Below are 12,762 nucleotides of genomic sequence, written 5' to 3' on the forward strand. Positions count from 1 at the left end.
TAGGAGAGTAAGAATAAAACAGTCATTGAACTAATGATCATAATATTGATCCAAAAACAATTTTGAAGATTAATTCGATTAACGGTATTTTTAATGACTTTTTCGAGTTTGGGATTTTTAGTTACAAAAATTTGAACTAGACCACGTGAGCATTATGTGGATTTAAATAAATAATGATTTTTAAAAGTAAAACCGCTTATTTCAAGATATTCCTACGAAATTACAAAGAGCTGTATATATCTAAATATCCGCTTATGCGCATTGTAGCTACTTAGATATGAGGCGATATGTACGTAGTTAGGGGGAAATCACCCCAAACCCAAGCATTTGGACCATATGTAATACCGAATATATTCGAAATGCTTTTGCAATGGAAATTTAACGATTCAACCGAGCGAAACGTAGCACAATGACATGACGCGACGCGGCGCAGCGCACAAAGCCGAAGCCAACGCAACAGCACGATAAACGAAGCATGCGCAGTGCAGAGCAACGCTACCCCCTGACAGCACACCGCTCTTCCGGAGCCAAGCAATACAAGAGCTACTCGTGTGAACACTTTTTGTGCTCTTGTGTATGTGTGCTGTACTCTTGCGTGCTCTCACTCTGACGCTTTGATTTCAGTGCAGTGAAAATTGCGGTCGCTCACCGCTCTCACTCACTCACAAATCGACTCGATACTTCATAAATATGCAGGTAGCGAAAGAGGAGCAGCAGAGTGTCGGTGACCATTTCGATTGCGTGACTTTTATGACTTTGAACATAAAATAACAACAACGTTGAGATACTCGCATACAAATGTAGGTATATACACAGATACGTTTTTAAATTTAGAAATTAAAAAATATATGTATGTATGTAGCATATAATTAACATTTTTTGATGAAATTTATTAGAAATATATAATTTAATTTTTATTTATCACTGTCTACTGTGTGGGCGCGCTTCACCATAGCCGGCATAGTTCGTCGTATGTTTGCCGCTCTGAGCCGAAATTCGAGACAATCAAATTAATTGTAAGCGAGAATATAAAATGTGAATCTCGTTGAACTTGTTCAAGAGCCAACAGCCAACAATAAATGGTGTAATATTCATATGTCACACTGCACGCGACACTTTTAGAGGGAGATATTACCTCACTCGCCTCAATTACTAGTAGAAATCTTTAAAGGAAATCTCTAAAAATCTGCGTGGTAGAAGAAAAGTGGTGCTCTGCTACTCATCTCCAACACCGTAGTCGCTGTTGACACGCTCTACGCTGCCTGCCGCTACCGCCTACATACAACTCACTCGCACTCTTCAAAGCGTTTTTGTACACAATTATAAACAGTTAAGTGGGCGAATGTTTTATATCAGACTTGCATTTGTACCGATATAGGTATGCTCAGTGTCGGTTATATTAACCACTTCCAGTAAAGCATTGACTGACAAACTCCTCCGCAGCACAACAATAGCTGTAGAATATACGCTCCTCACGTTTCTCCACGTTCAGAGCATTGAGATTCAGATACTAGATTTTAAAGCTCACAAAGTATAGCATCGTTGTCATGTAAACATCCATGGTTGCCGGCTTAGCACCAACAAGGGCAGAGGCCATGCCGCCAGCCCTGTTGGACAGAAAGTCTCTGGAGCAGTAAAATCAGAAAAAACAGCATATAGAAGAGCGGAGCGTAAATTGCAAGCGATGTGTGCGGGTGAGTATGTGCGCTGCACCACAACTATTTGTATGCGTGTGTGTTCGGTTAGTGAGTTTAGTTAAGCATACACAGAGAGATTCTTTGGACGCATCATATTGAGACTGAGGTCTAAAATGTGTGCCAATCGTCAGATTTAAAAGACATCCACCTAGAATTAACCCATTTGAAAAATTATCTCTGTTTACAAACAAACTGTTCTTTTTGTTTACTTTTCAATTTTGTTGGTGGTCGCTGGTGCGAGTGGCCGGCCACACAGATTGACAGGTGAAAACTTTATTTCTTTGGTTAGGAATTTGTTGGAAACGATAATGTATTATTCATACTAGAAATACTAAGAAATAATAAATTGAATTTAAATTAAAATAAACAATTACTGATTGCAAATGAGCATATATAAAATAAACATGAAGTTCATAAAAAAAGCATAATGAAACAAATCTATATTAGCATAGGAAATCAATTTGTATGATCTTTTATTCCAACAGATCCTCAACCATATACTATTAAGTCAATCATAGTCAACTTATTCATACTCATTTATTCTATATGAATTAAGTGTAAATTTTCCACATTTCTACATTTAAATTAAATAATATTTAATAAATCTATATATACTTTTTAGTAAGAACTTACCTTTAGTAGCTCCAATAGAAACGGTGACGCTGCACACAATACGATTTTATGCGCTGGAAAACTGCGACCGCCAGCAGCTAAAGTGCAGTCCACCAAGTCGTTGTGACAACGTAAAAGTTGAATGGCCGTCACCAGTGACGAGCCATAGTCCCCCCACGTAAGGGAGTAAAGTGAGTTCATTGGCAATGCCATCATCGAGCCAACGTTACAACGGCGTTAAACGTCGTTGTCGCCGGGCACTTTGTCAGTAAAAATAAATAAAACTTAAGGGAAATAATGATATTCCGTTGATCTACCGCTGCTAGTAGCGATCTAGACTGCCAGCGATTTCAACAATATTGATAGTGTTGTTGTCTTGTCACAAATGTTAAACTGTAATAAAAAGAATAGAAATAAAAATTTAATAATTTTTAAAACATATGCATGCATTACGACTGTATAAATGCTCTCTAATTATCCATTTTGTAAACCTAAACCCACTGGAGATAAGTCGGAACCCCATGCAACAACATTTGACTAACCCGCATATTTTCTAACATTTGACACTACATTGGCACTCTGCTCATGTTTTTTCGTATTTATTTTTTATTTTTGTTGTTTTTATGGTGTAAACCTGAAAGCAACCAAGTGAAATTTCAAAAGGCCTTAATTTTACCACCGCCGACGTCACTTGTTTCCCCCCTTTTCGTAAATAACGTCGTCAATGCGCTGGCAGTCGGCGCGAGTACATCCACATGTCTCACTCGCTCTCATGCGCTCTGCCACACTCGCTATTGACAAGTTGGTAGGGGAAGTTCGGACTTGAATTACACACGTAGACGGCGAAATCGTTGCCAACGACTCTCACACACCCTCCCTGTCGCTCTTATTCAAAACCAGACGGTTTAAGCAGTGACTACGAGACGACGAACGATCAAGCGCCGAAAGACTAGCAGTGGTACCCCGCCGTCGTCGCTGCCCTGAATGTTTTGCTACTGCGCAATGCTCACGTCAAAGCGAGGCAAAGACGTACCAACAATATTACAAACGTCTGTGGCTAAATTCATGCGCTCCAACTCATAAAAAACCACCAATAATCGCGTTGAGCACCGAACGACGTACACACGAACGACGTTTGCCAACGTAATCAAGAGTGGCAATGTTGAATGTATGCTCCCCTCATCTAAATTGTTGATTCAGCTGGTTATGTGAGTGTGCAAGTGTGTGTGTGTGTATGTGTCTGCTCCCAAATGGGTACGACCGATATCGATATTTTGTATGAAATCCATTTGCAAATCCTCAATATTTTTTAATATTAAAAATTTTATTTCAAAAATTAACTTTCTAAATTCGAAACAATGCTTCGTCTGTGCTGTAGAAGTATAAATGTATGTGTATATATGTGTGCATATCCTTCGTTTTGCTATTGACGCAAAGCTTTGGGAGGTTTGGAGCCAAAAGCACTCACACTTGGCAGCCACAAAAGCCACACGAACAACACTGCACACAACCCATCGGTTAACAAATATTTTTCTCTGTATCATTTTTCTGAATACTCATACGGTCATAGCCACAAGCTGTACAGTTTGCACTAGCGCCACGACACGAAATTCTAAATTCCTTAGAAAAATGCGAAATTTTTATTTAATTAATTATTTAACACATGGGCCAACAATTCTACGCTACTTCATTATGATTTCAAAAACGGATTGAAAAATGGAATATGTATTTAGTGCTTTTAAATTCTATGAAAGAAAGACTATAACGAAAATTTTTCCAAATTAAGTTGTACATATTGCATTTTTCCCCAATTTTTCAACACACTTTTTAATACACTCACTTTGTAAATAATAGCACCAAACAAAAGAAAAAAAAAAGCGAAAAACACTTGCGGATTATGTCTCTGTTTTTAAAGTTTCCCGCTTTGCAAAATCTATGAAAGAATCTTCTGAATTTATTTTTGTTCTCAGAGTGGGCACTAAAATGGATGAAAAATCTCACAGAGCAGTCAGTCAGCCAGCCAAAAAACTCTGCTTTTGCTGCTTCTGCTACTGCTTTCACTAAATTTTGTTACTCACGACTACTCGCCAACGTAGAAAATTTCCAACTAAAAATTTGAGTTCGATATTTCGTTGGCTACACTCGCTCGCTCCACGATGCTCGGCGCTCGGCGCTCGCCTCATGTCGCTCGGCGTACATGACAAAGCCACAACGAAGACGACGAACTTCCCCGCCGCTGTCGTTGCGCCGTCGCAGGCGGTAAGCTGTTGACGTCGACAGCATTGTGCAGGATTGCCAACATTGCGCTATAAGAAATAGAGTTTATTACTCACTAAGAACGTGCGCATTTTTTAGCTACAAGTTTGGGTTGAAAAGTGAAGAAAAACCCTTTTTTATGCTTTATAACTGTTATTGAAAGCAGTTTTTCATAAATTATCTCAAATTCAAAAGTGCAAAGCAGCTTGTTAGATTATATAAATTAGAGTTTTCGTAATTTATTATAATTTTCGATACACGGCAACCCTACAGTCAAATCGCTATCTTGGCCAGTTCAACAATACAAGTTTTTTGTCTCTATACGGGGGAAAATTACTCGTACGTTGCTGTGCCACTGCCGCATTGTTGTTTTTGCATAAATTGTGAGTATGCGTTTTGTAAATAGAGCAAGATGGCCGCTCTTCTCAAAGTACAGTTTTCGACAATACAGTGAGAGCGTTACCAGATAGATATTTAGATAGATACTTTAGAGAGGAGAAAAACAAATAATTCCAATTAGATTTTGATAGTTAATCAAAAAATTTTCATTGAATGAATGGCAAAGAGATGAAAATCTTCGTATTGAGATCACTCTCCTCACAGGCTCTTTTGTGTGTTTGTATGTATTTTTACGATTTTTTTTTATATTGAAGAGAAGGTTCTTCGAAAGTTCATAACAAATTTGCAATTGAACCTTGTCAAGTAGGATTTTCCTTTTTTCTTATCACTGTATGTGTGTGTGTGTATGTATATGTTTATATAGATGTTTGTATGTATGTATATATACCACTAAGTACTTGAAGAATACCAGAAAAGGCAGGGATGTTATATAAAATGAACGCATTGAGAAGTAGTTTTGATACAAGTTTTTCTTATTGTAGCTTGAAGCTCCTGATATTTAGTTAGTCCATCATTATCACCAACAGCGAGATCAGCTAAATCTCGCCGATGTAGAATTGCTTATAAATGTATTTTCATACATATGGAACGCTATCAACTGAAATCTACAAGCTACAAGGTAGCCGAAGAAAGGACGACAAGCTATCAACCGAAGAAGAAATTTGGACATCGAAATGTTTAAGGTCCAAAAAGATGAGATCAATGATTTGATTTGATTTGACTCTCTTTGGCCTCATCTTTTTGGACCTTCAACATTTCGATGTCCAAATTTCTTCTCCAAGTGAGAGCGGGTCGGCTCATAATCAATGGAGGAATCTCATTGAGGACCTTTAAAACCTCGCGGAGCCATATTATACTCCCACTAACAGAATTATTTGATTCGAAGAAAGGTTAAATCTAGAACTGGACGTTAAACTTTGAAAACAAGCAAAAGAACTGCGTCTCTTAAGACCAAACACTAATAAAAATCTTTCCCAACGCCTCTATCGTTCTAACCTTAAATCATCTGGCACTTTTATACGCTCGGCGTAGGTTTAGCCGAAACTAGTTGATCTATTAAGGTTCGTAGAATAGCGTATTTTTTGAATAAAAGTAACTTAAAATAACTGTAAATATAATGGTTCATATATGAATACTATTTATGTAAATAAACCGCCATTAAATGGCTGGCAACACCAAGATTTAACTGCCAGTCGCCAACTTACACCAGTCCAAGAAACTACAGCAAATATAATCGAGTACTACCATACAACCGGGTATACTGACAAATAAACATACTTAAACATATTTTATATACATACATATGTACATATATATTTGCTCGTAAAAAAACCCCGGTGATTGTCGTTTGCCGCTACTAAATGCCAACACACACTGCCGCAGCTAATCCCGCCAGCAACAACGTGAAGAGGGCAACAAATAAATATCAACAACCATAACAAGTTGGGGTCTACTCCAACAAGCTCACCGATTTCTTTTCACAAGCAGCTAAACACGTACGCCGACATCGAATGTTCCGTCTCATTCTCATTGGCGCTCGTGTGCCTCCTAACGATGGGCAGTGTGGTGGGGTTATGAGGTGGCAGTCACACAGCCGAAACATATGTACATACAAACATACATTCAAGCATTCATAAATATCATACATACGTACATACATATGCATAGATCGAATTCATTATACACAGCGATTATTGCGAGTGGCGAGTTCAGCAGAAATATGGCCTCGAGCGTATATAAAATCGTATTTATGTATGTAACTGTATGTGTGTTTGCTTTTATAAATGGCTGTGGGTATACTATGTATGACAGCGACGTTGGAGACGAAATTTATACACAAGTTGCTTTTGAACATGCGAAAAGCTAATGGGAGAGTGCACGAACGAGTATCCATTCGCTGGGCATGAACAACCGAGACGAGTTTATGTAGAGACTGTGTGTGTTTGTAGCAGATAAGAAATGAAATTAAAATAGTGTATACTAAAAGCTTCAAGTATAAATGTTATACGCATAAATTACCAACAATGTAAATACGAAACTCACACACAGAGAAGGCAATAGACAATCGCGCAAATCGTCGAATGCAAAATAAAAGGTCTTTAAAGCCAATGGAGGATCATGAATAATTAAAATTTTTGTTATTTTCCATTGCGTTCTATTGGCAGCTATTTAAATGTGCTTAGGTAAGTGCATAAGCACAATACAAATGCAGCTAGTACTAGTTGGCACTTAAATTTTTTTCTTCAAAAATAAAAATCGCTTTAAATCGCTCAAGGCATTGACGCAAGCATGCATAATTACATACATACAAACAACAGTATATATGCATATTAACAACGCGCCACTTCACTGGAGACTGTCGACTGTATTGCGGTTTTGCGGGGGCGTCGTGCTGTGAGACTGACTGATGTTGCACAAAATAAAGCACAAAACTATAATAAAAATACGCAAGCATTATCGCAGCTTATTGCAAATGCTTGCGTTAAATTTTACTCGAAAGTAATTTCACAATTGTTTGTTTACAAGTAATTCGTTCAATCTCCAATTTACGCGCAGTCAAACAACAAACACCTGTTTCCCGCCTTAATCGAACAGCTTCAGTACGTACATTGCGTTGCCTACATTTAAGATTTATATTAGCTGTGCCGTCTCGTGCGCTTTGAACCACTACCACTTTGGCACTCAGAAGCCAGAAAATTTCACGGTCCTCAACTGAAAGTGTTTTGTGTGTTTGGGTGTGTTGATGGACGACAGCAAACACAGCAAACAGCGACAACGCCGAACTCGCACTTGTTGTTATGGGAGCAATATTGCTGTTCACGGAGCGGCCATTTCTAAGTGACAGAGAGTGGCGGGAATTTACACCAAATGCACAATAATAGAGACAGGCCATCTCCGTTTACCGTCTGTCTGGCCCGACTGCCTGCTCCCTGCTGCCTGTTGTCGGCGTGCGCGTCAATTTAAGTCAATCGGAAAGTCTCAAAAAACCACAACAAAGTCCTATTGACAATATGCGTTGCGTTCTCAAACTCATCTCTAGCTAGCTGAGTGCTCCAGCCAGAGCAGGCTGCGGCTTCTCCTGCGGCCTCTTGACATCTCAATCACAAGAAAGTGCTCACCAAAAAAATGTGTTTTCATTTAGATAAAATAAAATCGTGAGCAGCGATTTTTTTTCCGTTTATTATTACTTTTACAGTTAAAATCAAAACAGAGAAAAATCTCAAAATATGCGTATGAGTACGATTAAGTAGATATGCATGTGTGTAAGTACCATGAAGCAGTCACACACAAATATACGCAGTACATAAGTAATCACATAGTTAAATAAGAAAAAAATAATATTTCTAGTAATGCATTAGTATTTGATGCAAGCTTTTGTGCATATCCAAATATTTTTTTAAATAAAAATAGAGCATAATCAACGCCTACGTTGCCACAGTGCATAATTTATGAACAATTCTTTAAAAAAAAATTCTAACATAATCCAAATTGATCGATGGTTCAGAACAACATAGGTTAAATACTGCCATGAAGTTATAGATATAAGTAGCTAGGAGGCGTGAGGTGCAAATACATATATGTGACCTGGTCTACGGAAAGGCGGCTTAGATGTCAAAAAATCAATTTTCACTTTTTAGTTGATTCGGATGGAAGATGAGATGCTTTTTCACGTGATAGAATCCAAAAAGTCATAACTTGTTTGAAAGTTCCCTAAAAATGTAGAGAAAGAAGAGTAAAAATACGAAAAAATTTAATTTTTTTTTAATGAACAAAATACATTGAATTATAAGCTATAAAGACATGATTATACACTAGAAAAACGTATTATGGGCCAAAAAATAATAATGCTGAGTAGTTTATGTATTTTTCTTTGTTGTCGCTTTCCTTGAGATCTTTTTACGTGTTGATCCTGAGGAAGATGGACCTGGTTCCTCGTCTGGTTTGAGAACACCTTCACTAGTTTTTGCCTTCCGTTTCTTCGATGGCAAATCTTTCGGCAATATAATAATATTCCGACCAAAACCAACACTTACTGGACGTCCTTGAAGCCTCTGGAAAGGAGAACAATTAATGAAATAACGAGAAACTGACGAAACGAGTTGTTTATTTTTAACAGCTGTTTCCCAGAAAACTAGTTTTCACACGTTAGCTCCCTTTTCGTAGACCAGGTCACATATGTAGACTGTCATATTTTACTGAAATTTTGACTTTTTCGAGCAACTACCGCCACGTTAGTTCTGCTTTTTCCAGACTGGATAAGGGAGCGAAGCGTATGGGTCTGGTGGTGAATGAGAACAAGATGACATATCTCCTGTCATCAAACAAACAGTCTGCGCTCTCGCGTCTTGGCTCCCACGTCACTGTTGACAGTCATAATTTTGAAGTCGTAGATTCGTCTACTTGGGGACCAGCTTCAATAACACCAACAGTGTCACGCTTTCCAACAGGTGCTAATTTTGACTAAGTAGGCAATTGAAAAGTAAAGTCTTCTCCGGACGAACCAAAATCGAACTCTACACGTCGCTCATTATCTCCGTCCTGATGTATGGTGCAGAAGTGTGGACGATGACAGCATCTGATGGTACGACTCTAAGAGTTTTCGAGAGAAAGGTTTTGCGAAAGATTTACGGTCCCTTAAACATTGGCAACGGCGAATACCGCAGACGATGGAATGATGAGCTGTACGAGTTATACGACGACATTGACATAGTTCAGCGAATAAAAAGACAGCGGCTACACTAGGTCATGTTGTTCGGATGGACGAAAGTGCTCCATTGTTATTATTACATGTGTAACAAGTTACAACGACTGCTCTGAAAGTGTTCGAGACAGTTCCCGTTGGAGGAAGCCGCGGAAAAGGACGTCCTCCACTCCGTTGGAGAGACCAAGTGTAAAGTGATCTGGCAGCTTTTGGAATTTTTAAATGGCGCGCTTTGGTGCATTCAGCTATAATCGCCACAGCGATTCCTACGCCAAAAATATGTATCTGTATGTAATAAGAAGTTACTTCAAATAGTAAGATTTCGGTACTTTTCTAGTTAAAAGATCATAGAAATTCTTTTTTAATGGTACATAAATTAAAATATGTACTTACATATATATTTTTCCAAAATTTTTTTAAATTTCAGCAAATAATTTTGAGTTTGAACCACTGTGCCATACACAGGCTAGCCAATGATTTTTCAATTCCACAACAAATCTCAATACTGAGTATCAAAGTATTTTTATACCTAGTACATACCTACATATCTCTGCCTCTGTAGTACTCTTTGTTCTCTAGTCAGAGATAATAAATACTAAGAAAAATAAAAGCAACAGCTAATCAAGAAAAACAAATATAAGTGAAGAGAATGTACCAGAGCGTTTCTACAGAAAAACTCCCTAAGAAAGTTACCCAATAATTTTCAAAATGACACATACAGTTATGTTGTGTGTGAGTGTATAGCCCGCTCTGTATGCAGTCAACTCCCTTCTGGTATGCTATGAGTACAAGAAGTGGAAGCAACAATGTAGAAAACGAAGAGCAAACTACATACATTAGCGTGTTAAAGCGAATCATGACCATAGAAACTCACCCTATCAACTAGAAAAATGCAATTACTACCTACAAATACAACAACAAAACAATGCAGGTAGAGTCACTCAGTCACGCTCCGTGCGCTCCATGTGACTCTGCAAGACCTATTTGCTCGCTTACATACCTCTCTACATGCTATTAGTAGCTGTCTGACGTTGGAAACTGCAGATGAAAGAAGTTAATAAAAACAGAATGCGACGACCCAAACTGATAAAAACACGCGCATGTTCTCCTTATGATACTTGTATGCTTCGGAGCGTGTGATTTGGAAATCGGCAATATTGAGATTATTCCTATCATTTGAGTAAATATCGAGTGGAGGAATGTACAAAATGCTAGTCGTTTTCCCAAACTCATTCGAAGCTGACGCCACAAGTGATCATGCAAGCAATTGCCATTAAACAACAATTTACTTGGCAAACGGATGTGCTGATGTCAGCGTATAGTGATGACGTACATAGTTCGTGACACACTGACAAAAGCAGCAAGTTGAGTCAATCACTAAGCAAATGCAATGGCAAAGCAGAAAGCGAAGTTCATATGTTTCTGTTGTTGTACTGCAATTTGTAGTTGTTGTAGTGCTTTTTAGTTATTTCTGATAAGTTATAAAAAATTGGCGGCAAATGAGACGTATTTATGTACTGTCAATGTTACTTATGCCGACATTTTGTTGGTCATTTATGGATTTTCCGTCTGACTAAGTAAGCCCTTGCATTTATATCTAACAAATTAAAATCAGTAAACAATTTCCTTAGTTTTAATATTATGTATGCGACTCTTTCCCAGTTCTGTGGAGATTTGCATTCAGGGAACAGCATTATATTCAGGTCACCTTCGAAGAGCTTTTGCTTTTCCGACAGGTCATTTCACAAACGAAAACTGGGTAACGATGTTCGGTCATATGTAATCATATATAACCGGTATTTCGTTTTTGTGATCCATTTACTTTTTGGGGCTGCTAAAGAAGAGACCTGTATGGTACTTGGTAATCGGCTTAAACATTATTCATGTCATTTGTTACCCGTCGGAGGACATTAATTAACTTTATGAATGTCAGAGTTTATATATGTTATTCTTCTGGAATCCTTATTCTGATTAACCTGTACTCAATATAAAGGGTGATTTTTTAAGAGCTTGATAACTTTTTTTAAAAAAAAAACGCATAAAAAATCTCATCGGTTCTTTATTTGAAACGTTAGATTGGTTCATGACATTTACTTTTTGAAGATAATTTCATTTAAATGTTGACCGCGGCTGCGTCTTAGGTGGTCCATTCGGAAAGTCCAATTTTGGGCAACTTTTTCGAGCATTTCGGCCGGAATAGCCCGAATTTCTTCGGAAATGTTGTCTTCCAAAGCTGGAATAGTTGCTGGCTTATTTCTGTAGACTTTAGACTTGACGTAGCCCCACAAAAAATAGTCTAAAGGCGTTAAATCGCATGATCTTGGTGGCCAACTTACGGGTCCATTTCTTGAGATGAATTGTTCTCCGAAGTTTTCCCTCAAAATGGCCATAGAATCGCGAGCTGTGTGGCATGTAGCGCCATCTTGTTGAAACCACATGTCAACCAAGTTCAGTTCTTTCATTTTTGGCAACAAAAAGTTTGTTAGCATCGAACGATAGCGATCGCCATTCACCGTAACGTTGCGTCCAACAGCATCTTTGAAAAAATACGGTCCAATGATTCCACCAGCGTACAAACCACACCAAACAGTGCATTTTTCGGGATGCATGGGCAGTTCTTGAACGGCTTCTGGTTGCTCTTCACCCCAAATGCGGCAATTTTGCTTATTTACGTAGCCATTCAACCAGAAATGAGCCTCATCGCTGAACAAAATTTGTCGATAAACACATTTCGAACCGAACACTGATTTTGGTAATAAAATTCAATGATTTGCAAGCGTTGCTCGTTAGTAAGTCTATTCATGATGAAATGTCAAAGCATACTGAGCATCTTTCTCTTTGACACCATGTCTGAAATCCCACGTGATCTGTCAAATACTAATGCATGAAAATCCTAACCTCAAAAAAATCACCCGTTAGTTGTTTTTCATCATTTTCTTATGGATAAAAGCCTCAACTATTATATGAATGATTTCGTTAGTTTGAGTTTCGGTCTTGATTACACAATATACGAGATGTGTTCAAAAAATAACGGGAATTTCAGTTTTTGAAAAATTTATTCAATAATCTGCATTAACATTGTCGCCTTCAAAATAG

At 38.0% G+C, this 12,762-nt stretch overlaps 1 protein-coding gene across 8 annotated transcripts in view; it reads right to left on the bottom strand.

The window, feature by feature from the left end:
• LOC105221033 (transcription factor GAGA) overlaps positions 1-12,762 on the bottom strand; it is a 49,289-nt gene that overhangs the window by 10,643 nt on the left and 25,884 nt on the right. For 2 of the 8 annotated variants that reach the window (XM_054229679.1, XM_011197678.3), the window contains exons 1-2: positions 4,150-4,425; positions 2,331-2,702 (exon numbers count right to left, since the gene is read on the bottom strand). In XM_054229679.1, the coding sequence (XP_054085654.1) occupies positions 2,331-2,525 (195 nt within the window). In that variant the 5' untranslated portion in view covers positions 2,526-2,702; positions 4,150-4,425. Of the gene's footprint in view, positions 1-2,330; positions 2,703-2,762; positions 2,781-3,777; positions 3,933-4,149; positions 4,538-12,762 lie in introns of those variants that run through there. The other 6 variants (XM_011197703.3, XM_054229681.1, XM_011197695.3 and 3 more) reach the window with 6 other exon arrangements.

Source organism: Zeugodacus cucurbitae, chromosome 4 (genome assembly GCF_028554725.1).
Source record: "Zeugodacus cucurbitae isolate PBARC_wt_2022May chromosome 4, idZeuCucr1.2, whole genome shotgun sequence".
Lineage (NCBI taxonomy): Eukaryota > Metazoa > Arthropoda > Insecta > Diptera > Tephritidae > Zeugodacus > Zeugodacus cucurbitae.